The sequence below is a fragment of the Schistocerca piceifrons genome, chromosome 1 (genome assembly GCF_021461385.2).
Source record: "Schistocerca piceifrons isolate TAMUIC-IGC-003096 chromosome 1, iqSchPice1.1, whole genome shotgun sequence".
Classification (NCBI taxonomy): Eukaryota; Metazoa; Arthropoda; class Insecta; order Orthoptera; family Acrididae; genus Schistocerca; species Schistocerca piceifrons.
The window spans coordinates 1,089,876,180-1,089,903,085 of record NC_060138.1 but is presented as its reverse complement, the minus strand read 5'-3'; the positions used below and the strand labels follow the sequence as shown (position 1 = coordinate 1,089,903,085).

Here is a 26,906-nt window from a genome sequence, read left to right as displayed (position 1 = left end):
TTGACTACGTAGACATGAGAAGGTTGCTATCAAGGTCAAAGAGTTTAAGTGGAGTGAGGTATATATACCAGCGCAGCTCTGTTACGCGTAGTAGCCCAGTGCTAGGGGTGATCCGTGTACAAAATTTCACGTAGTTGTATTACTCGGTCATAGTATTAACAGTGAAATTGTGCTCGTGTATGATACAACAGAACGAAATTCCAACGGCATAAGGTATTTATATTTTTATTATGCCCTTTTTGTAACGGTTGTCATGAATTGGAAGAACTTGAGCACAGCTGTCATTCACTAATTGGAATACATATCGCGTTGCATAAATATTTGTCGATTTTTCTTAGTACCCTCCAGCTGTGTCTTTAGTTGGTGGACCAGGGAGAAGTTTGCCGTTATAAACATTGTTTTTAGAAGGTGCCGACAATTATGGGATGTGTCAACTGGTTAACGTTTTTGTAGCAGATTCATTCTCTTGGGCCTCCTACATTTTATAATTAATTATGGGAAAATGTTCATTACCGCATCTGGCTCTTAATGTTGAAACAATGAATAGTGGTTACTATTCAGCTCAGTAAGTTGTCAAGCATTGTATGCAGGAAGTGTCCACAAATTAGTGTCCCTTTAGTAATGTTATTGTTATTGCTGTCCGCTAATTCTGATTGTAAGTGATTGTGAATTTCACAGGTTATGCTAGATTCATTCTTGATGTCAACCACAAATATCATGTATTGTATTGGCAAGTTATGTGACAAACTGTAGGTATGTGAAGAGGTTTCGAAGACATTCCCACAAGTAGTTGTGTTATCAATTTTACATGACATTGTTACGTCATGTTTCTGTAGAACAAACATTTTTTTTTTTTTAATCTTAGTTGCTTTGCCCCAGATGATTATGCAAAAGAAAGGTATCGGGTATGTGTGCAATCCCTTTTTTTTTTTTTTAGGACAACACAGTGGGAGAGAATGCAAACCAGGCAGGGCTGAGCTTTTTGGTTAATTTAACTAATTGTGTGTTCATATCAGCTCAGGTTATTTGATCTCTAAAGCTCCACATTGGTAGAGAGTATATGGTGCTGGTTCATCACCTGTGCGGAAGACTTCGCCTAGGGTCTCCTTTCTCTATACACCTCATGTGTAGGTTTGTCTTAAAAGTTCACATGGCCTGTCATTAGCCCTATCGTGAGTTTAGTATATCTTATGTTCAAGCCCTGGGTTAAGGAACTTCTCTTAAAGCATGGCATGGGCATCGGCATCATGAGCTTGACATGTTGTTTGTTTTTGGATCATAGTCCATGTTGCCTTTTGATCCAGTTTCATAGTTATGATTTAACCATTCCTTCGTGATGGTTAGGATAGGATCCAATGCAATAAATGGAGTTGTCACACCTATCCTGGGCAGGCTATCGGATTGTTCATTGTCACTTGATTCCTGAGTAACCAGGGACTTACAGCAGGTTTACCCTGTGCTTTCATCTTTATTTATTTACATTTTCTGCTTGTAGGCCAGCAAGCTGATGTCTTTTGCAAGTGCCGTACAAAGGTTGATTGAAATAATATCTATATTACACTTACTCACAGTAGTGCTACATACATTTCTCTTAATAGTTGAATTATATTACATCTTACAACAGAGGGCAAGTAGATTAGAATTCATTGAGTAAATATAAATATTTATTTACTAAGAAGGCTTTTAACTCCCTGTGGAACAGTTTGGTTCACAAGTTTTCAAAGCATGTCCACGGCAGCTTGTTGAACCATATCTGCCCATTAATATAAGGACTATTATCAGTTATTTTTAATTTTGTCCTCTGCGTGAAGTAATTATCCTTACTTCTGTATGATAATTATGTGCATCAGTGCACTTATTTAGTTCGTTTTTACTATTCAGAAAAAGTATATTAAGTTTATACAAATACAAGGAGTATACGGTTACATATTTTTGTTGGACAAAGGTTTCATGACAGGACTGTCTGGATTTTAGTCCATGCATTAACCAATGGCTCTTTTCTGTAATGCTAATATTCTATTCAGGTGCAGGTCTGCTGCACAACCCCACAGTCCAACACCACAATTAAGAAATGTTTAAACTGTTCCACAGTAAATAATTTTTAGTATTCGAGTAGGGACTATTTTTACCAACTGAGTTTTCAGACACAGGCAGCAGCTGATTTTCTCACATACAGAAGAAATTTTGTTTCCCAAATGGAAATTTTTGTCCAGTTCAACACAAAGACATTTAATGTTATCTGTTTCTGTTGATGTAATATCACAAGTATTGTTTATTTCAGCCTCATGGGAACTAATTGTTTAAATGTAAGTAGCTGGGATTTACTGATGGTGTTTAGGCCCTTTTGTAGAAAATATTTAGTTACTTTCATCATGCCCTTAGTTGCAGCTGAGTGTGATATCTCCAAGTCTTTATCATAAAATAAGAGAGAGGTGTCATCAGCATAGATTACTAGATGGGAGTTGAAGGGTTGTCATGTCATTGACATAAACCACTAAAAGAGAAAGGGACCAGGGATCGATCCCTGGATTACTGTATCTCGAAAAGACTGGCAATCTATTACCTAGTTATCTGTTTTACATGTAAATTTAGTACACTGTTTGCAATTTGTCATGTAGTGGTCAGTAATTGCATAAATGAGTCCTCGATGTTGGAAGCCTTCAGTTTCTTAAAGAGCAACCCATGATGTCACAAGGGCTTTATTTTGCAACAATCTTTGATCTCATCACATGGGCTGACAGATTTCAGGAGCTGCTTGGCTGTTTGAATAAGTGTAGATGCTACTGTTTTTGTAGTGCCCATGCAAACACTCTCCAGCCACACACACGTTGATGGCAGATATTTCTACCTGGAATACTGTGACCAGCTTCTGTAGAAAGATGACACACTCTGGTTTAGCCTGGACCCCATGAATCCTGGCTCCAACATGTTTGTTTGTTTTTGACTCTCCAGTAAATCATACTCTCTCTTCTGCTTGATGTTGTGGTTTGTTTTTCCTCTGATCCGTACATCCAATTGTTACACTGAAATATCTATTGAAGCAGTTGGAAGGTATTTTATAGCCAGCTGGTGTTTCCCTAGCCATTCTTGTGTTTCACATTCCCTGTTTTGCAGTGGGATTCTGGATATCCTAAAGGTACCCATCTATATCTAGTTTTTAGCCTGTATACTCCTGCTGCCATCTCCATTTTTACCCACAAGCGTGATGGGGTCATGTCCAGCACAGGCTCCATCCCAATGGTGGGTATGCAGCTAATTCCATCCATTAAGCTAAGCAGACCAATCTCTACTTTGTTCCACCATACAGTAACCCAAGGCCAATGGAAGCATCCAATTCCACACATCGGATCAGTGGAGGTGTCCGATCCCACCCGTCAGCTTTGACCCGTGACGTAAGGGTGTTGTGTTGTGGTGTGTTGTGTTGTGTGACGTCATGACAATGTGGAGTTTAGTGTGTGTGTGTGTGTGTGTGTGTGTGTGTGTGGTGTTGGTGTTGGTGTTGTTGTTGTTGTTGTTGTTGTTGTTGTTGGGGGGGGGGGGGGTTAGGTTGGGGCCAACCAAGTTTGCAGTGCTGGAATTTGTTGGTGGTATGTAATTTTTTTTTTTTTTTTTTCTTTTTTCTTCTCAAGTTGTGATGTTTTGTGTATTTATGGTGTATAGAATGTGTTTTAATTGGTTTAGGGATGTTTGATTTTTAGATTTTTGAGGTGTGTGGTTTTATTTCTCATAGCTGTAAGGGTTGGTTTTTGGTATACCTTTTCCCCACAGCAGGTGAAGCACATTAAATAATGTTTTTAATTGGCTTACTGACACATTGGTTCGTCTTGATCAATAATCTTAATATTCTCTAGTGGAGAGAGAGAGAGAGAGAGAGAGAGGAGTGTTCACACATTTCAGCATAGTAATGTGATTTTTATTCTGTTTTTAGATGTTTCCACATATAAAAAGTCTGCTGCAGAGACAGCAGCACGTAGCGGTTGCCACTCATAACACTCAGTTTGCAGCAACCAAGACAACAGCTGCTGTGCAAGAGACAGCCACCAGTGCCCCAAAAGCAGAAGGAGCATTCACTTCAGGCCGTGGTATGAGAGATTAATTTGTTAATTTGTTCTGTACTGAATACTGATGGAAGATAACGGCAGGTCACAGTATATAGGTGTTGGAGGAAAAATTATACGAATGTAATTCATGAAGCATCTAGCCAGATCTTAGTTAATGGTTTCATTGAAATATTGGTTATTGCTTGTGGTGCAGACTGCAGGTCTGTACCCACTCATTGACACTGGGAGCTACTCCATTAATCTTTACACTGTGTGATATTTATGTCGTAAAAGGTGACGAAAAGAACAAACCACTAATAGGGCTAACCCCCCCTTTTAGTGTGATTAGTTGGTTCAGGACAGAACTAATGAAGCCTCGGACAAGCGCTGTCATGGTCGGGGACGACGCTTGAACCCTATGCTCGTCCACAATGGTAACGACACTGCTAGCCACACGGAAAATGATTTAAATCCAAATAGAGGTGTTTTGCAGGATATGCTTCCTGCAACCACCCAAGAAGGAAAACAAAGACAGGATGAGATGGTCAGATGAAGTCAACAGACTCCTCATGTTCTGTTATTACCAAGCAACAAATGTAGGAACCAACTGGATACAGATCACAAGTGTACACAACATTTATTACCAGATACACAGAATTAAAATTTTTAACAGAACAATGACTAGCTGATCAGATCTGTGTAATAATCAAAAATAAAAGGATACCACAGCCAGAATTAGAAAACGTCAAACAGCAAATACTGGAACAAAATAATGTGCAGTCAGAAGAAGAAGAAAATACAGTAAACAAACAAAGAACAACACGCATCAATTAGACAAGCACAAATAGAACACGAAGTGACACACATGTTAGATATAAAAGAAGAAAATGAGCTGATTATTTATATATATATATATATATATATATATATATATATATATATATAGAATACAAAGACACAAATACAGGCATTAGACCATTCTTGCATAGACACCCAAATAACTCACAAGTCTAAACAACAATAACAACTATCCACACTTAACAAAATAAATGAAAATACAACTATGGAAGAGTTACAACTACTGGTTTATATAGGAGTGCTCACTACACTAAATATACACACTAGGCAGAGATCAGAACGAACCAACCAACACACAGAAGAAACCCACAAAACCAGCATGGCAACACAGGCTACAGATCAGAATAGAAAAACTGAGAAGACATCGGACAGCTAACACAATTTATAAGAAATGAAATGTCAGACAAAAACGAAAAAGGTTAGGTAAAATCTCACAACAAGAAGCGATAGAGCAATTAGATGAAAAGAAGCAGAAATTACAAGCATTGGCCAAACGACTTAGAAGATACAAAAAAAAAATGAAAATAGAAGGAAACAAAACCAAACATTCAACACAAACCAAAAGAAATTTTACCAGGCAATAGATAACACACACATTAAAATAGACTAGACAATCCACCAAACATAACAGACATAGAACACTTCTGGAGCAACATATAGTCAAACCCGGTACAACATAACAGACATGCACGGTGGATACAAGCAGAAACAGACACATACAAGATGATACCACAAATGCCTGAAGTGATAATTTTTCAGCATGAAGTCACCCCAGCAATTAATTCTATGCAAAATTGAAAAGTCCCTGTAAAAGATAAAATAACAAATTTCTGGCTAAAGAAGTTCACCTCAACACATTCACATATAACTAAATTATTTAACATGAATATAATAGAGGGAAACATTCCACGTGGGAAAAATATATCTAAAAACAAAGATTCTGTAACTTACCAAATGAAAGCATTGGTATGATGATAGGAGACAATAAAAAACACACACACACATACACAAATTTCAAGCTTTCGTAACCCAAGGTTGCTTCATCAGGAAAGAGGGAAGGAGAGGGAAAGACAAAAGGATGTGGGTTTTAAGGGAGAGGGTAAGGAGGGTCATTCCATATCAAATCACCCAATAAAAAATAAATTTTACACCCATCTCTTTAGATTTTCATGAAATTTGGCTCAAATGGTTCTAATACCATCCTGACAACACCTGCAAATTTTTTTGCTGTATCTCTTATAGTTTCTTTTTATAAATTTTTAAAGTTTTTATGCTTTGCGTTTTCCGAACCTTCGGAAATGGTACATTTAATTTGTATTCAAAACTTTAAACTTGCTTATCTTAAAATTTCTTTTAGATAACATCATGAATTTTTGCAGCAAGTTTATTTATTATACATATCTGAAGATAAAAATGATACTATTAAAATATATTAATATTTTCTATGAAGTATATATATTACCGATGTTTTGTTTCATAAGAATTTCAATATCTAGAGTCTCAGACCTGATAGAATGCTCAAATTTGTTTTAATTTACTCTTAAACATATAGGCTACTTGATAAAACAAAAATAATGATGGCTTTTTAACATGTTTATTAATTATAGTAGATTACATTATTAGAATTATGTACAAAGATAGTGTACTTACGACACTTATGTATAACCCAACTGATTGCTTGAAGCATTGAATTTTTTGAGTAATTTTGTCTTTTTAATAAACATTAATGCTGATTCAAACTGTTTTTCCACTTCATCCAAGAGCTTTGTTCTTTTGATACAGTCTTTTTTGAAGTAATACATTCTTCCAGAGCCGCTTGATTGAGGTGCGTCTACTACACAGACTATGTGCTCCAAAGGCACTATGCAAGAATCTTCTCTTTCAGGCCAATAAAATGATGCAGCTGGTCCTGAAGGATGTAGAAATAGAATTTCTGCATCTTCTTCATCATTGAATATTGTTTTTACCAGTCCAAAGTACCAGTTACCATCATAATTTGCAGCCGCATAGCTATTTATGGATGGTTCAACATGAACCCAATCAGAAGAAGAATGGAAAGAAAAGACTAAGGAGGGTTTTACACTATCTGTAGTCTTCTAATTTCAAGGTTGTTTGTTGGAAGTGGTTTGAAGTTATGAAAACTTCTTGTTCCAGAATGGTTCGGGTTGCTGAAAAAAGTTTTTCTAGTTTTAACCGTAGCAAATGAGCTTCTTTTTTGTCAATAAAGTGAAAATGAATGTTTTCAATATTTTTTTCACAAAACTTGTACACATCGATTGCTGTCATTATTTGTTCTTCGTCTGAAAGCTGTAGACTGGCTTTCCTTAAAATTCTTTTAATAGTTCCTCCTAGGCCATCACAAATTTACTTCCCATGACTTGTTGCAAAAAAAAAAAAAAAAAAAGAGAGAGAGAGGGGTGGGCCTTCAAATTAAAGTCTCTCAAGTGTTTAGTGAAATTTTTAAAACTGTTTCTATTTTTGTACTGCCCAGCACAACCATCTGTGAAGTAGTGAACTGAGTCAATGTCAGTTGATGTAATGACAGCCACTTTGTAATTTCTTTTTGTACAAAGTTAACAAAACCAGTGTCATGTTCTTGGTCATCACTAATAAAACAGTGGTTGGAAATACACTCCTGGAAATGGAAAAAAGAACACATTGACACCGGTGTGTCAGACCCACCATACTTGCTCCGGACACTGCGAGAGGGCTGTACAAGCAATGATCACACGCACGGCACAGCGGACACACCAGGAACCGCGGTGTTGGCCGTCGAATGGCGCTAGCTGCGCAGCATTTGTGCACCGCCACCGTCAGTGTCAACCAGTTTGCCGTGGCATACGGAGCTCCATCGCAGTCTTTAACACTGGTAGCATGCCGCGACAGCATGGACGTGAACCGTATGTGCAGTTGACGGACTTTGAGCGAGGGCGTATAGTGGGCATGTGGGAGGCCGGGTGGACGTACCGCCGAATTGCTCAACACGTGGGGCGTGAGGTCTCCACAGTACATCTATGTTGTCGCCAGTGGTCGGCGGAAGGTGCACGTGCCCGTCGACCTGGGACCGGACCGCAGCGACGCACGGATGCACGCCAAGACCGTAGGATCCTACGCAGTGCCGTAGGGGACCGCACCGCCACTTCCCAGCAAATTAGGGACACTGTTGCTCCTGGGGTATCGGCGAGGACCATTCGCAACCGTCTCCATGAAGCTGGGCTACGGTCCCGCACACCGTTAGGCCGTCTTCCGCTCACGCCCCAACATCGTGCAGCCCGCCTCCAGTGGTGTCGTGACAGGCGTGAATGGAGGGACGAATGGAGACGTGTCGTCTTCAGCGATGAGAGTCGCTTCTGCCTTGGTGCCAATGATGGTCGTATGCGTGTTTGGCACCGTGCAGGTGAGCGCCACAATCAGGACTGCATACGACCGAGGCACACAGGGCCAACACCCGGCATCATGGTGTGGGGAGCGATCTCCTACACTGGCCGTACACCACTGGTGATCGTCGAGGGGACACTGAATAGTGCACGGTACATCCAAACCGTCATCGAACCCATCGTTCTACCATTCCTAGACCGGCAAGGGAACTTGCTGTTCCAACAGGACAATGCATGTCCGCATGTATCCCGTGCCACCCAACGTGCTCTAGAAGGTGTAAGTCAACTACCCTGGCCAGCAAGATCTACGGATCTGTCCCCCATTGAGCATGTTTGGGACTGGATGAAGCGTCGTCTCACGCGATCTGCACGTCCAGCACGAACGCTGGTCCAACTGAGGCGCCAGGTGGAAATGGCATGGCAAGCCGTTCCACAGGACTACATCCAGCATCCATACGATCGTCTCCATGGGAGAATAGCAGCCTGCATTGCTGCGAAAGGTGGATATACACTGTACTAGTGCCGACATTGTGCATGCTCTGTTGCCTGTGTCTATGTGCCTGTGGTTCTGTCAGTGTGATCATGTGATGTATCTGACCCCAGGAATGTGTCAATAAAGTTTCCCCTGCCTGGGACAGTGAATTCACGGTGTTCTTATTTCAATTTCCAGGAGTGTAAAAACATTGTTTTCCTCATTTCTTAGAAAAACTCCAACTGGGTGTAGAGTACAACCACCTCTATTCCAGTGGTAACTTTGGATCTCATTTTGTATAACAGAGGAATAATTTTCACTTAAATCAATCACAATAATTGCTGTTTTGGGTGGTGGGTCTTCTTTCAATCTTTTAAAGGCTGCTGATTGGGATTTTGCTATAAATGAGTGTGGAGTGAGCTTTTCCAATGACCTAACCAATAAAGAAATGTAGTCTTAAACACTGATGGACTGTTTGATCATTTCTGCCCTGTCTGTGTTAACCCACTGACTGATTACAATTTCTTCTTCTAAATCATAATCTCCACTTAGTTTTTCAGTTAAGTACTCAGTTAGTGCAGTATTTGCAAGACAGCTGTCGCAGTGATGTAGCATGCAGTTTTGGTTTTCCGTGTTGCACACAAGCATATTAATTAGGTCTTTATAAGATTCTTCAATTTTCACAGCATCCAGTAATAGTTTAACATTCTGGTGGATACTGCATACACATACAGTGTGTGTGCCTGCAGCACCAGCAAGAAGGATACACCATTTAGGTCTCAAGAAACAAAATTTTGAAAATCCTACTTCTACCTCAGGATTCTCCCATTTGAAAGAATAATAGTTCTCTCAAGTTACACAAAATGAGTCTTTTTTTTTTTTTTTTTTTTTTTTTTTTTTTTTTTTTTTTTTTTTTTTTTTTTTGCATGTACACATTTTTTTGAACACTTACTTTGTCTTTTGTTCCAGGCAGCACTCTGGCACTTTCATCCTTTTCATAAAAATCTGTTACAAGTCTTACTTTATTTCCAGAAAGAGTTTTACCTTTTTTTGGACCAGGAGTTTCCAAAATACCCTTTTCAGATTTTAGCTTTCTAGCTTGTCGCACCGTCACTTTATTTCGACTGAATCTGGAGCCAAGGTCAGAATCTGGATTTTTCTAGACCTCCCAACAGATGAAATCTTCTCTTTCATAAGAGAAATCATTACATCACTGTCCTTTGCTTTCTCAACCACACTTGTATCTTCTTCGTCATCATCAGAACTTGGTGCATCATATTTTAATGCTTTTGAAACCGCCTTTTTTGCAGTCATTTCAATACTGCTAACCTTCCTTTTAAAATAAGACCCTTTACTTTGTTCTGACAAGCCATGAAGCTGTATCGGTGTTAAATCTAAATTATCAAGAGCAATGTTTGTTTGTACGAGGGATTAATTCCTGGATTCCAATGATTCTAATTCAACCGTGACTTCATCATCTGTTTCACTTTCATTGACTTCAACTCTTAATTTTTCCTCACAAAAGTTACGGCATGTTGAGCAAAGCTTTTGTCCAGGTTTTATGCTAATATTTTTTGTCAGTAAGTGTTTAGAAAGATCAAAGCCTACACTTCTCAACGATTTTTTGATGGGCTTTTTGTGTTTTTTTTTTTTTTTTTTTTTTTTTTTTTTTTTTTTTTTAGTGGGTCTACACATGTTGTTTGATACTTTCACTTTTGTTCTGATTACTGTTCTGGTTACTTTTATAGGATATTGGAAAAGAATCTCTGTAAACTAAGTAACACTACTTACTGAAAGTTCGAATAAACTTAATAAAATACTGTTTGTTGTTGTGGTCTTCAGTCCTGAGACTGGTTTGATGCAGCTCTCCATGCCACTCTATCCTGTGCAAGCTTTTTCATCTCCCAGTACCTACTGCAACCTACATCCTTCTGAATCTGCTTAGTGTATTCATCTCTTGGTCTCCCTCTACGATTTTTACCCTCCACGCTGCCCTCCAATACTAAATTGGTGATCCCTTGATGCCTCAGAACATGTCCTACCAACCGATCCCTTCTTCTGGTCAAGTTGTGCCACAAACTCCTCCCCAATTCTATTCAATACCTCCTCATTAGTTATGTGATCTACCCATCTAATCTTCAGCATTCTTCTGTAGCACCACATTTCGAAAGCTTCTATTCTCTTCTTGTCCAAACTATTTATCGTCCATGTTTCACTTCCATACTATCCAAGCACTATTTAACACTGTAATAATTTTTTACTTCAAAACACAGGAGTAACAGAACAAAATCCAAGCGTACATTGTTACTCCAAGAAGACAAAAACTTATTTTCGGTGTCTAAGTCACTTGGTACTTCTTATTTTTAAAATATAATTAATATTATTTTAAAAATTAGATAACTATTAAACAGGTTAAAAAGCCAACATAATTTTTCTTTTATCTAATAGCCTATACAATTAAGAGTATTTTAAAACAAATTTGAGCTTTCTATCAGGTCTGAGACTCTAGATATTGCAATTTTTGTAAAACTAAACATCCGTTAGCTAAAAAAAAAACTTGTAAATTTTTATTCATTTGGAAGGTTTTAATATATCTTTATGGTAATTTTTTTTAACATTTAGATATAATACACAAACTTATTCCAAAATTTCATACTGATATCTTGAGTATTCTTTAATATACAAATTTTTTTAGTTGTGAGTACACGTTTGTTACGATTTACGACTGCTGAAACAACGCCAAATCTAAAAACTTTAAAAATTTATAAAAAAACTATAAGAGATAGAGTAAAAAAAATTTACAAGGGCTTTCAGGATGATAAAAGAAGTAATTGTACCAAGTTTCATCAAAATCTGACATGGTTGGTGTCAAGGCCCGGGTGACTTGACATGGAATGACCCAGGAGTCATTCCAGTCCCGGGAGTGGAAAGACTTACCTTGGGGGGAAAACAGGACAGGTATATATATACACACACACACACACACACACACACACACACACACACACACACACACACACACACACACCCAAAGATGTTGTTGAATGACAGGTGAGTTACGAGGGGCAGCAACTTGAAATTAGTGGAGGTTGAGGCCTGGTGGGTAACGGAAGGAGAGAATATATTGAAGGGCAAGTTCCCATCTCTGAAGTTCTGATAGGTTGGTGTCAGTGGGAAGTATCCAGATAACCTGGATGGTGTAACACTGTGCCAAGATGTGCTGGCCGTGCGCCTTGCCTCCAAACCTGTCTCCCAATCTGAAACCTCTATCCTATCCAAAGGCCTCACCTTCAGCCCTACTCCCAGATTCAACCAAACAGCCCTTGTCAAAGATTTGCTGTCCTACACTTGTACTCTCTGCTGGAAATATCACTTTGCCACGAAGAAAAATAATCTCAATCCTACTCCTAATGATCCAACTCCCCAAGACACTATCCAAACTGAACCCTGCCGGAACAGTTCCGTCCTCCGTCACAGTGGGACCCACCTCCTCTTCCTCAAAATCACCCTCTCCAAACCTTCCAGGAATTTCTGACTTCCAGCCTTGCCTCTCAATCCTTCTTGAAAAACCTTAATCCTACTCCCAACATCACCACAGCTGAAGCCCAGGCTATCCGTGATCTGAAGGCTGACCAATCCATCTTCATTCTTCCGGTTGACAAGGGTTCCACGACCGTGGTAATTGATCGTCGGGAGTATGTGGCTGAGGGACTGCGTCAGCTTTCAGACAACACTGCATATACTGCGTTGGGAGCCCACATCCTTTCGTCTTTCCCTTGCCCGCGAAAGGCAAAGGTCCCGAGTTCGAGTCTCGGTCGGGCACACAGTTTTAATCTGCCAGGAAGTTTCATATCAGCGCACACTCCGCTGCAGAGTGAAAATCTCATTCTGGAGGTCTATGATTGTTACAACTGTTGTACGGGCAGTGTGGGGCCTTGCATTGTCATGTTGCAAGAGGACACATGCTGACAGCAATCCACGTCACTTTGATTTGATTGCAGGCCACAGATGATTTTTTAGGAGATCTGTGATAATGCACTGGCAACAGTGGTCCCTCTAGGCATGTAATGCTCCAAAATGACACCTTTTTCATCCCAAAAGAGTCTGCATAACCTTCCCTACCAATGGCTCTGTTCGAAACTTCTTTGGTTTTGGTGATGAGGAATGGCGCCATTCCTTGCTTGCCCTGTTTGTTTCTGGTTGGTGGAAGTGAACCCAGGTTTTGTCCCCAGTAACGATTCTTGCAAGGAAGCCATCACCTTCTCGTTCAAAGTGCCGAAGAAGTTCTTCACAAGCATCAACGCGTCGTTGTCGCATTTCTGGAGGCAGCTCCTGCGGCACCCGTCTTGCAGACACGTTGCGAAACTGGAGCACATCATGCACAATGTGGTGTGCTGACCCATGACTAATCTGTAAACAAGCTGCAATGTCATTCAGTGTCACTCGGTGGTTTTCCTTCACTATGGCTTTAACTGCTGCAGTGTTCTGTGAAGTCACAACTCATTGTGCCTGACCTGGACAAGGAGCATCTTCCACTGAAGTGACACCATTTACGAACTTCCTACGCCATTTGTAGACTTGCTGCTCTGACGAACATGCATCACCGTACTGAACCTTCATTCGTCAATGAATGTCAATAGGTTTCACACCTTCTCTATGCAAAAACCGAATAACAGAACGCTGTTCTTCCCTGGTGCAAGTCGCAAGTGGGGTGGCCATCTTTATACTGATACTGCAACGGTATGTGTGCATCTGCACTATGCTGCCACCTACAGGCCATTCTGCACACTGTTTGTAGCATGCTTACCAACTTACAGAAGAACGCCGTGAAATTTCGATTTGTTATTACAAATTTAAGGTTTTCATTTTACTCACCCTCATAGTAACTCATTTCATTATTACTCGCTATTCTGTGTCCTCCAGGTAACCTTTAATTATGTATCGTGCATTAATTGTGAAAAATGTTTCAGCTGCCTCTTTGAACAGCAGTGTACTAGTAACATCTTTCATTTCCTTGGACCGTTTATTACATAATTTTATTTCCTGATATAAAATACTGCTTTGAGCTTTTTGTTTGTGTTTCCTTGGTAAAAGTAAGTCCATACTGGCTCTTGTTCCATGGTTAGGCGTAGAACTATTAGTAGAATACTTAGCAATGTTATCCCTGTTGTGCACCGCAGATTGAGAGATGTAGTCACTTGGTACAGTAAGCATGTCCAGTTTTCTAAATAGCTCTTTATAGTGAGCATGCCTACTACTTCTAGATAATATTCTTATGGCCCTCATCTGAAATTTAAAAATTGTGTCTATTTTTCTGGCCTTCAGTTCCCAGAATAGAATCCCACAGCTAAGAATAGTGTACGTAGGAATAGTATGTCACCACAAGACATTGGCTGTTACATACTGTGATGGAAGCCCAGAGAGCATAATGTGTTGTTAACATTCTTTATCCCAGTATCCTTGAGTGCTCAGTCCACATTAACTGATAATCAGTATTCATCCCTAAAAACATTGTGCTTATTACACAATCTGTAGGTTTATCGTCTATGTATTGTCGCAGATAGTTAACAGGAATTTCCACTTCTTTGAAGAATATTAGTTTGAAGGTTTTCCAAAAAGTAAAACGGGTGGTAAAAGTCTAGAATAGGGCCAGAGGCATACTTACATGTTTCGTGCAGGAATGTTTTCGGTGCTTGCCGTGAGGTATGGTGGGTCCAAAAGATGGCATGTCAGCTGTTTGTGTTATACAGCCAATGAGAGAGCAGCAGATAGATGATGTGTTCCAAAGTGTGAAATTTTGCTGTTAATGAGGATTATAAATTTAAGTGCTCCTTGTTCGAGTCACATCTATTTAAACTGTACTAGTATCTGCAAACCAAGGACAGTGTCACAACCCATGATATATTCGAAAAAGCTGTGAAATATTTCCCTGCTCTTTGTTTCTATGCAATCGATCTGTGCGAGCACGCTGAGTAAGTGGACCAATGTTTTTTCAATAAAATCATGGGAGAAGGGATGTGGATCAATGTTCGTAAATATACCAGATGTGAAACTTCATTGTGAATAAACATCGATCTACCTTCCTTCTCCCAGTGTTAAAAAAACATTGATCCAATTACTCAGTGTGCTCTCACAGACTAACTTTGTAGCCATTTCACTACCATGTTTGACAAGTTTTCATGCCTCTGCAATTAATACACGAGATAGGCATAAATGGACAATGTCATACGGACCTGAATCACTTAAATTAGTCCACTTTGTAGTGTCACTGTCATAAAATATTTCTGTTGAATCTCACTAATATACCAAAAACTGGCAAATGGTTTAAATTTTGGTGCTAAAAATACATTGCCTCACTCCTCACCTCTCATTGGTCATGCCAAGCAATCATTCCACTGGCAACACAAAACTGACGTGTTGCCAACCTGTGAGCAATAGATAAGCACCACAACTGCCGCTGGCCTTGATCTTGATTTTAGCTAAAATGGGCTATCAGTCAGGTCAATTTAAACAAAGATTTATTACTTCTTGTGTCTTTGATACTTCTTATCACTGACTTTTCCCACTTTCATACAAGAGCGAAATGCTTTTGCTCGATGTGGAGATAATCTTTTCTTCTAGTATTGTGGTTGTGGTGTTGGCAATTTGTGTCATATTGAGTTGGTGATTTAAGACAAAACACACTGAGAAGTTTATGCACAAAGATGGTGCTGTAATGAAAGTTGTTTGAAAAGCCACTAAGAATTAGTGTTGTCATTGATGAGACAAAACTAAATTTCTTCATCATTTCATTAAAATTTGCTCATTTATGTAATAAATGTATGGTAGACAGAAGATTTTTGAAGAAAATAGCCAAATGGTAGCTTCACCTGGAGTGATGAGATTTATCCTTTCACTTTATCATGCTGACCTCTGTTTTTTTCCAGCTTAAATGCCAATTAAATGATCTGTTGCTTTTTCAGTGGGTAATTACCGTAAATTGGACAACTTGGAGAAAAGGTTTCTAGTCTGGACAGGAAAATACAAATCAATAGCAGACGTTCCTGATAGCGTATCGTAAGTATCAGTAAAGTACTGTAGTAAAAAAAGAACTATTGACAATTTACATTGATTGATAGAATGCTCACCTTTGTACTGGTAACAATTCAGTTTTAAAAATAACTGTTTATGTTCCGCATAAAATACAGTTTCAACTTCAGGATAGGTCTTATATTAAATGAAAACATTATTCCATGTGACAGAAAATGAATTTTAAAAAATTTCAGAACAGCCACTCTCATTTAGCATTTAATGAATGTGCGGATTTTTAGTTTCCACTGTTGACATAATTAATATAAACAAGATAACAACCAATCACTAAATACTGATTTTCATAAAATTAGTTGCAGAAATGCCATGCAAGGAGTAAAACAGCAAAAGACCTGATTTTAACTGAGTTATTGAAATTTTAATAACATAGACAACTTAGGTTGCTGTTTTGTCCAGGTAAAAATGTGAAGGTAATAAAACACTAAAAAATTACTATGAATCCATCATGGGAAGTGGTGCAATGCATCAGTTACCAATTTTTGTGTGTTTTAGTATCACTAAGTAAAGAGTTCACTTTGCACATAGATCACATTGTCAAACCTAAGGTTTCTGTTGGCTGTGATTAAAAAGGGAAGGAAGTGACCTCTAAATATTAATTGTAACCAGATTATTGACAGCAACTCGTGGAGCATTCCCTCTGGTGATGTGGAGGCATTGGCTTTTTCAAATGCCATTATGTTTGGATTCTTAAGTGATTTCCATGATGTATGTAGTAAAAATTTGTAGTGTGTTAGTCCTTGAATTTCTTGGATTGTTACTGTACTGTACTGTACTGTACTGTATTTTATTGGTCCTGTTGTCTACATAGCAACTTATGCATAAGACATTGGACAAGTCAAGTTATAAATATACAGGCTGAAAGTAATTTCAAGGCATACATATTTAAGCTTACAATAATACATATTTAAGCTTACAATAATACACTTTACGCACAAGTATTTATATAACACATTTCATAAATTTAAATATTCTTCAATGGAATAAAAGCAGTGATACATATTACCCATGTCTTGAATCAGCACTGTTTCATTCACCTCATAACACCCATGTAAACATAGTGTGCTAATATGAAATCACTTTCATTTATTGTTTTCTTGTCCTCCAATACTCTTTCATTGTTATATTTCTTTAGAACACTTAATTCTCGCTTTCTTATTTTCACCTTAGAATACATCTATTTTTACCACTTTATGGAATATTTTCTTGTGCTACTTTCTCTTCTATTTTGTATATATTTAGATATTTTTTAACTCCTATGAAGGTGCTTTTTGTTTATATGCTTTCCCAAAGGTTCTCAAAAAAAAAATTTTTTTTGCCTCATGTCTTTCATTCTTTCCAAGTGCGCAAAATATGGCAGTCTACTTTTCCTTATTGTTTCTGCTTTCTTGTCTATTTTGTAGTGTATTATTCATGATTGTGTTGTTAATATCCAATTTTGTTAGTGTTCATAGACCCAGTTATGTAGGTGAATGGCTGATTGGTGGTCATACTCGCATAAAATGCTGTACAGAATTTACGGCAGAGCTGGTGCATGATAAATCTGTCTTCGCAGGTGACCCTGCCTCTTGCAGGATAGGATACGCCTGTGACAGGGCTGGAATAGGATGTGCTGGATGTGGTGCATAGAAGGGATCTTGCACTTGTCTTCCACACAGTGTGGCCTGTGGGAATAGTGTAGCATAAGATTGAACCAGGATATTCTGTAGATCGGGTGGGCAATAGATTAACAAGTAATATTCTGGACTGGAACAAGTTAACCATACCCTATGCTAGTGTTTAGACTACTTATGATTGACCCAAGAATTGAGGGCCGTCTTCTCCACAGTCCTTCTCAATTCCCCTAAAGTGATAGTATGGGGAAGTTGGCTTCAGTTGTTTTTCGTTCATATGTATAAACTGCCAGATAGTCTTTGAATGTTTGTACTATAAAGTCAGATTATAAAACACAGATATTTAGATTTTAGTTGCATCAGTATCTAAAGCTAAAAAAAAAAAAAATTCTGACTCGAATAGTGTGCCACACTAGCTGTCATTACTTCAATGAAATATCCTTTTTTCTTTGTAGTTTACAGTATTGTATGAATTCAGCTGTGTGGCCGTTTTCAGGCATTTGATACATAATGAAAAATGGAAGCATTAACCCACACTGTTTCTACAGGTGTTCATCACATTTGTAAGTAACTGTGAGGGGATAACTTTAAACAAGCATCAGCTGAATTTCTGGCAGTAGAACCTGATGGCCGTTTGAGGTTATCACTTCGGAGCAACTTACATACATACCGTATTTACTCGAATCTAAGCCGCACCTGAAAAATAAGACTCGAAATCAAGGAAAAAAAATCTTTCCCATATCTAAGCCGCACCTGAAATTTGAGACTTGAAATTCAAGGGAAGAGAAAAGTTTTAGGCCGCTCCTCCAAATCGAAACAAAGTTGGCCCATTGTAATGTGAGACACAATTTAGGTCGAATGAATGACGATACAATTACAGTAGTTTGGTTCGAGTTGTAAGTTTAGCTGTTAAGTTTTACCAGGTAGCCACTGCTATGCGTCAGGCACTCCATCCTTATTTATACGGGTAACCTACCTTTTTCATGTGCTTCGTCTGGTTTGAATTGATTGCTTATTTTGCTTTGATCTGATAAGTGTCGTTCTCTTTGTTATAGGTGTTTACGTCACTCTAAGCTGAAAATGCATTACTATACTGTGTCGTGCATTGTTTGTCGCATTCTGATAGTGCGTGTTTACGGCCTGTCGCCGCTCGTGGCATGGCTTGCTTTTGTGTGCGCTACCGCCGTTTAGTTTTTTTTTAAAAAGAGAGGAATCGTCTCATTAGCAAAACAATGGCAAGAGACTGCTATTTGTTGTTACTTACACTGCTGCTTTCTTTGATAATGATCAACAAGAACCAAATAATAGACTGCGTATCATAGAACATGTTCTGAACGAGAGTTACAGCGAAAATTTTTCTCCGTTTGAAAATCTTTGCAGCCGCTTCTTTAGTACATCAAATTCTGCACAGAAATTAGTCATCTTAGATTTAAAAATCTAGTCAGTTGCCGTGCTTCATTTCTGACTGTATCACTATTAGGCATAAGAATAATACGAATATAAACATGACACGATACGTACATTCTTCCGCGTTTGCTGTTGTCTCACTCTAGTTTCGTAGTTTATTAGGCAGACAGGATTTAAATGAGATAGCAGCAAACGCGAAAGAATACGTGGCAAAATGTTTATAATTCATATTATTCTTATGGTGAAGAGAATACTGCATGTGATTCATGTTTCATCAGGTTCCTATTAGCAACCATCTCTTCTCACAGGTAGGAAAAAATTCAGAACGTAGAGTTGGCCATATTGACAAACATCCTAAACAGTCTTGCTAGTCGGATTTTTGTAGTACATTGAAATGCTGCTACATTCGAATATGAACAATAAGGAATTTGTATTTACTTCGTTAGATAAGGTACGAAAATTCGGTGGTCGAAACTCAGGGCGGAGAAAATAGTTAGTCTTCCACCTTTTTTAAAAATTTTTTTTTTTTGCTGACTCAGAGGTTTTGGCACCAGTATTTATCTTTGTGCCTGCAAAGCATGCCTGTGTAGCGCTACATGTATTCGATGGCAGAAGTTAGTTGTGGCGGCATCTACCAACATTTTTCAGAACTTCCGCTTACTTTGCATTCAATTCTAAGCCGCAGGTGGTTTTTTGGATTAAAAAAACCGGAAAAAAAGTGCGGCTTAGATTTGAGTAAATGCGTTAGTGAATGGCTGGAGAAAAGGTGTGGGTTAATGCTTCGAAGTTTCACTATCTATTACACAGGATGATGTTGAAAAGAATCCATTGCCTGTCACTTTGGAAGGTGGTTTGTTGACAACATGAGTAGTTTTAGGCTTATGTCCATCTTCAGGCGATTACATTACTTTTCATCTTGACACATTTAGCATATTTGTCTCCAAAGTAGTCATTTGACACACCATATTTCTATATTCACACACCAGTTCCACTTAAAATGTTATAACTGTGGACAAAACAAAAAGGAACTGTTAACACCCATTGTATATACATTTGAACGCTAACATATTGGATGCTGTGAGTATTTCATCCACTGTTTATAACATTTTCGGTGGAATTAGTGTGTGAATATAGGAATATGGTGTGTCAAATGACTGCTTAGGGGTTGATTACTACCACTTGGAAACACTATCTATATTTAATAGTGATTGTGAAAAGATAAAACTGAATGCAATTGCTTGAAGATGGGCATAAGCTTGAAACTGTATTTTAAATAAATCACCTTCGTAAGTGACCGGTAGCAGATCTCTTAAACAGTACCCTTTAAACTGAAAGAACAATCATGGAGTCTAACCATTGTGGATAGAATTAATTTAATGTAGAAGAAACTTGTAAATAGCTGAATACGTACAGTAGCTAAGAATACAAAATGAAATATTTTAAATCAAGTAACAACAGCCATTGTTCAGAGTGATAGCTGCAATCCAACCAGAGCAGCGAGGGACAGTGATTTTTTTTTTTGTGTGTGTGTGTGTGTGTGTGTGTGTGTGTGTGTGTGTGTGTGTGTGTGTGTGTGTGTGTGTGTGTGTGTGTGTGTGTGGGGCGGGGGGGGGGGGGGGGGTCTGAAGAAACAAGGATTTTGTCTGTCTGAAACTCAACATGTCATCTTTACAGTGAGTAGCAATCTGTCCTCTCCATAATTGCTGATATTAAAATGTTGCTAATTTATGTTGCCTATACTTACTTACTTCAGATTGTGTGATAAAGTGTAGATATACACAGTGGTACACTATAACTGTGAGACATTTGTAATGTTGTTGTTGTTGTTGTTGTTGTTGTTGTGGTGGTGGTGGTGGTGTTCAGCCCTGCAGTCCCGAGACTGGTTTGATGCAGCTCTCCATGCTACTCTATCCTCTGCAAGCTTCTTCATCTCCCAGTACTTACTGCACCCTACATCCTCCTGAATCTGCTTAGTGTATTCATCTCTTGGTCTCCCTCTACGATTTTTACCCTCCACGCTGCCCTCCAATGCTAAATTTGTGATTCCTTGATGCCTCAGAACATGTCCTACCAACCGGTCCCTTCTCCTTGTCAAGTTATGCCACAAACTCCTCCTCTCCCCAATTCTATTCAATACCTCCTAATTAGTTGTGTGATCTACCCATCTAATCTTCAGCATTCTTCTGTAGCACCACATTTCGAAAACTTCTATTCTCTTCTTGTCTGAACTATTTATCGTCCATGTTTCACTTCCATACATGGCTACACTCCATACAAATACTTTCAGAAACGACTTCCTAACACTTAAATCTATACTCGATGTTAACAAATTTCTCTTCTTCAGAAACGCTTTCCTTGCCATTGCCAGTCTACATTTTATATCCTCTCTACTTCGACCATCATCAGTTATTTTGCTCCCCAAACAGCAAAACTCCTTTACTACTTTAAGTGTCTCATTTCCTAATCGAATTCCCTCAGCATCACCCGACTTAATTCGACTACATTCCATTATCCTCGTTTTGCTTTTGTTGATGTTCATCTTGTATCCTCCTTTCAAGACACTGTCCATTCCGTTCAACTGCTCTTCCAGGTCCTTTGCTGTCTCTGATAGAATTACAATGTCATCGGTGAACCTCAAAGTTTTTATTTACTCTCCATGGATTTTAATACCTACTCTGAATTTTTCTTTTGTTTCCTTTACTGCTTGCTCAATATACAGATTGAATAACATCGGGGAGAGGCTACAACCCTGTCTCACTCCCTTCCCAACCGCTGCTTCCCTTTCATGCCCCTCGACTATTATAACTGCCATCTGGTTTCTGTACAAATTGTAAATAGCCTTTCGCTCCCTGTATTTTACCCCTGCCACCTTCAGAATTTGAAAGAGAGTATTCCAGTCAGTGTTGTCAAAAGCTTTCTCTAAGTCTACAAATGCTAGAAACATAGGTTTGCCTTTCCTTAATCTATTTTCTAAGATAAGTCATAGGGTCAGTATTGCCTCACGTGTTCCAATATTTCTGCAGAATCCAAACTGATCTTCGCCGAGGTTGGCTTCTACCAGTTTTTCCATTCGTCTGCAAAGAATTCGCGTTAGTATTTTGCAGCTGTGACTTATTAAACTGGTAGTTCGGTAATTTTCACATCTGTCAACACCTGCTTTCTTTGGGATTGGAATTATTATATTCTTCTTGACGTCTGAGGGTATTTCGCCTGTCTCATACATTTTGTTCACCAGATGGTAGAGTTTTGTCAGGACTGGCACTCCCAAGGCTGTCAGTAGTTTTAATGGAATGTTGTCTACTCTGGGGGCCTTGTTTCGACTCAGGTCTTTCAGTGCTCTGTCAAACTCTTCACACAGTATCCTATCTCCAATTTCATCTACATCCTCTTCCATTCCATAATATTTTCCTCAAGTACATCGCCCTTGTATAAACCTTCTATATACTCCTTCCACCTTTCTGCTTTCCCTTCTTTGCTTAGAACTGGGTTTCCATCTGAGCTCTTGATATTCATACAGGTGGTTCTCTTTTCTCCAAAGGTCTCTTTAATTTTCCTGTAGGCAGTATCTATCTTAACCCTAGTGAGATAAGCCTCTACATCCTTACATTTGTCCTCTAGCCATCCCTGCTTAGCCATTTTGCACTTCCTGTCGATCTCATTTTTGTGACGTTTGTATTCCTTTTTGCCTGCTTCATTTACTGCATTTAAATATTTTCTCCTTTCATCAATTAAATTCAATATTTCTTCTGTTACCCAAGGATTTCTACTAGCCCTCGTCTTTTTACCTACTTGATCCTCTGCTGCCTTCACTACTTCATCCCTCAGAGCTACCCATTCCTCTTCTACTGTATTTCTTTTCCCCATTTCTGTCAGTTGTTGCCTTATGATCTCCCTGAAACTCTGTACAACCTCTGGTTTAGTCAGTTTCTCCAGGTCCCATCTCCTTAAATTCCCACCTTCTTGCAGTTTCTTCAGTTTCAATCTACAGTTCATAACCTATAGATTGTAGTCAGAGTCCACATCTGCCCCTGGAAATGTCCTACAATTCAAACCTGGTTCCTAAATCTCTGTCTTACCATTATATAATCTATCTGATACCTTCTAGTATCTGCAGGATTCTTCCATGTATACAACCTTCTTTCATGATTCTTGAACCAAGTGTTAGCTATGATTAAGTTATGCTCTGTGCAAAATTCTACCAGACGGCTTCCACTTTCATTTCTCTCCCCCAATGCATATTCACCCACTATGTTTCCTACTCGAATTCCAGTCACCCATGACTATTAAATTTTCGTCTCCCTTCATTATCTGAATAATTTCTTTTATCTCCTCATACATTTCGTCAATTTCATCATCATCTGCAGAGCTACCGTATTTACTCGAATCTAAGCCGCACTTTTTTTCCGGTTTTTGTAATCCAAAAAACCACCTGCGCACAAAAGCAAGACATGCTGTGAGCGGCGACAGGCCGTAAACACGCACTATCAGAATGCGAACAAACAATGCATGACACTGTACAGTAATGCATTTTCAGCTTAGAGTGACGTAAACACCTATAACAAAGAAAACGGCACTTATCAGATCAAAGCAAAATAAGCAAACGATGCAAACCAGATGAAGCACGTGAAAAAGGAAGGCTACCCGTATAAATACGGACGGAGTGCCTGACGCATAGCAGTGGCTACCTGGTAAAGCTTAACTGCTAAGCTTACGACTCGAACCAAAGTACTGTAGCTGTATCGTCATTCATTCGACCTAAATTGTGTCTCATATTACAATGGACCAACTTTGTTTCGATTTGGAGGTGCGGCCTAAAACTTTTCTCTCCTCTTGAATTTCGAGTCTCAAATTTCAGGTGCAGCTTGGATTTGGGATTTATTTATTTATTTATTTATTTATTTATTTTTTTTTTTTTCTTCGAGTCTCATTTTTATTGTGCGGCTTAGATTCGAGTGCGGCTTAGATTCGAGTAAATATGGTAGTTGACATATAAACTTGTACTACTGTAGTTGGCATGGGCTTCGTGTCTATCTTGGCCACAATAGTGCATTCACTATGCTGTTTGTAGTAGCTTACTCGCACTCCTATTTTTTAATTCGTTATTAAACCTACTCCTCCATCACCCCTACTTGATTTTGTATTTATAACCCTGTATTCACCTGACCAGAAGTCTTGTTCCTCCTGCCACCGAATTTCACTAATTCCCACTATATCTAACTTCAACCTATCCATTTCCCTTTTTAAATTTTCTAACCTACCTGCCCGATTAAGGGATCTGACGTTCCACGCTCCGATCCGTAGAACGCCAGTTTCCTTTCTCCTGATAATGACGTCCTCTTGAGTAGTCCCTGCCCGGAGATCCTTTTGAGAATAAACTTCAGTCATCAGCTGCAAATGAATTTTTATTATCTTTACTGATTTCGACAAATTAACTTGTCATATTCATAAGCTTAATTTAGCAGACAGTCAATATCTTATTCACAGGAGGATAATACCATAGTATGTTCAAAGATTTACATATTGTATGTGATTGTTTTGAGCAGTTTGACAATTTACCATAACTGAAGCAGTATTTAAAATAATCACATATAATATGTAAATTTCTGAACATACCATGGCATTATCCTTCTGTGAAAAACATATTGACTGTTTGCTAAATAAGCTTCTGAATATGACTAATTCGTCTAAACTGATAAAGATAATGAAAATTTACTTGCAACTGATGACTGAAATTATTCGGAAAAAATAATACTACAGTTGCTGAAAATTACAGCCATGAATTTATTATTAATAATGTAAATTTCTTCACAACTTCTATTGTATTGTGAAAACTGAAGCAGTGTATGTTAAGTAAAACTTTCATCTTGAATTTCCATCATGAATTACCTTTGTTTCTCCAGCCATTTACTTTCTTTTGTAGTGTATCAACAAGTTCTTCTTTTGCCCTTATTACTCTCATACTGTTTCTTGTGAAACACCTTCTTCTTCTTATCTCTACGACAAACAGTGTTTTATATTGCTTCAAGCTGTGTGGCATAGGGGTTAGTGTCACTGACTGACATACTGCGGGTCAGCGGTACAAATCCAACTGCCAGCAGTTGTTTGATATTTAATATTTCATTTCTGGAAGATTCTCACTATTTCTTTTGTTTGTATGTATGTTATGGAATATGCCTGTATAAATAGCAGCACTCTCCATCTAGGAGTTTTCTTCTAACTTTATGTTGACATTCATAATAAACATGTTTTCAATGCTAAGAATTGTACTTCATTGATGAGCTTGCTTTTGGACTGCTGTTACAGTGTGTCAATATTGGTTAGATTGCTATTGTTCAAACAACACATGTGAAACTTATATTTTTAAGTACCTTATTCATTGGTTATTGTTGTGTAAGCAACAAACCAATGGTCACTCTTGACTATCTGTTTTTCGTAGGTCTTTATATCTTCATATGGCAGAAAAGTGGCTAAAACCTTGACACAACAAAAATAAAATTTATGTTTCATAGAAGAATTCACTTTTATGATTTCTGCAACATTTTTACAGGATGGATGTGATTGAGAGAGCCAGAAACAGGATTCGCATCCGTGCAGCCAATTACATGATTGGACTGACAGTTCTTGGTTGTGTGATATTTGCCTTTTCTGGCAAGGAGGCTGCAAAGAGAGGTGAATCCGTGAAGAAAATGAATTTGGATTGGCACAAAAAAGTAAACGAAGAAGAGAAGACTGCTAAGTGAGGCTATTCCCCTCAGTCCTAATAAATCTGTTATTGGTCTCAAATTGGAGATCATGTTTTTTAATTTCAGCAGAACGTTGCTGTAAGCAGTAGTCATAAAGATATTTTTTTTAAAATTTGTATCTATTAGAATTGTTTGGAAACTGTGATCTGCTTAAAAACTGTATTAATGTTATTAGCTGTGTGTTTTGCATGCTACTCTTTAGTATAAATTTGTAGCAGAGTCTACTCTGATACAGGTAGCATGATGTCATTGCCTCATAGATGTGCCTGTAGAAGCATGCCACAGGTAAAACAAGAGTTTATACAACCACTAGCAAAACTTCTACATAAAACTGAGATTGCAATATGTGTAATGCCATACTGAACTTCTTTAAAAATTGTACAGCACTACAAGAACTGTCAGTGTACGAGAAAACATTTTAAATAAGAAAAGGGGATACCTTGCTTTTTTAAAAATATAACTAGCTACTTATTTAATGTGAAAGTTCTGAAAAATATTCCCTCTCCTTTCCTTTTTAATAATTTTTTTGCAGATATATACTTTCAGCCGAATACTCAAACAGCATAAACTTCTCTATGTTAAAAGTATGGTCTTCATGCAGAAACATTGCATGTACTGATACCAGTATTGTGTGTAGACGTTTACCAAACCAGTGTCTGAGTCTCGTTCTCTGAAAAAAAAAATTCAGGTTAAATGATTGAGGCAACATGAATCTGTGGAAATGGTATGATTAATATGGAATGTTTTAAGTGTTTGATATGGATGTGTGCTGGCACAGAATTCAGTGGTGGACAATTTCCGGCGTGTTAATTTAATAGTAATATTATTTTCGATCACTTGATTGTATGAACAAAGTTGGTCCTAATTTATAAACTGTTGTTTGAAATAAAGTGTGTGATTTTCATAAAAAAAAAGTTGAGTTATTTTATCTGTATTTCTGTTAATCACCTTTTGTATTCCATACCATATTAATACAGAAAATATTGTTGCCTCTTCTCTCTCTCTCTCTCTCTCTCTCTCTCTCTCTCTCTCTCTCTCTCTCTCTCTCTCTCTCTCCCCCCCCCCCCCTCCCTCTCTCTCCCCCCCCCCCTCTCCCCCTCCCTCTTTTTTTTTTTTTTAAATCATCACAGAAAATAATACTTTATTTGGCACAATAAAGTGCAAGGAAATGAATATTTTAAACTGCATACATTTAAGTATTTGAGTTGCTTTAGTTTCATGTACATGTTTGAGTGATTTGTTTAACTCCTTAACCTATTTTGAGAATATGATGAATATTTCAAAAATACGCACACGCACACGCACACGCA

General features: G+C 38.3%; 1 protein-coding gene across 1 annotated transcript; it reads left to right on the top strand.

Annotated features, from left to right (window-relative positions):
* The first annotated feature begins 28 nt into the window (after positions 1 to 28).
* LOC124798190 (UPF0389 protein CG9231) lies at positions 29 to 26,299 on the top strand. Its single transcript, XM_047261490.1, has 4 exons — positions 29 to 213; positions 3,929 to 4,082; positions 15,710 to 15,803; positions 25,401 to 26,299. The coding sequence occupies exons 2-4, from the start codon at positions 3,929 to 3,931 to the stop codon at positions 25,591 to 25,593; spliced, it is 441 nt and encodes a 146-aa protein (XP_047117446.1). The 5' UTR covers positions 29 to 213; the 3' UTR covers positions 25,594 to 26,299.
* The last annotated feature ends 607 nt before the right edge of the window (positions 26,300 to 26,906 follow it).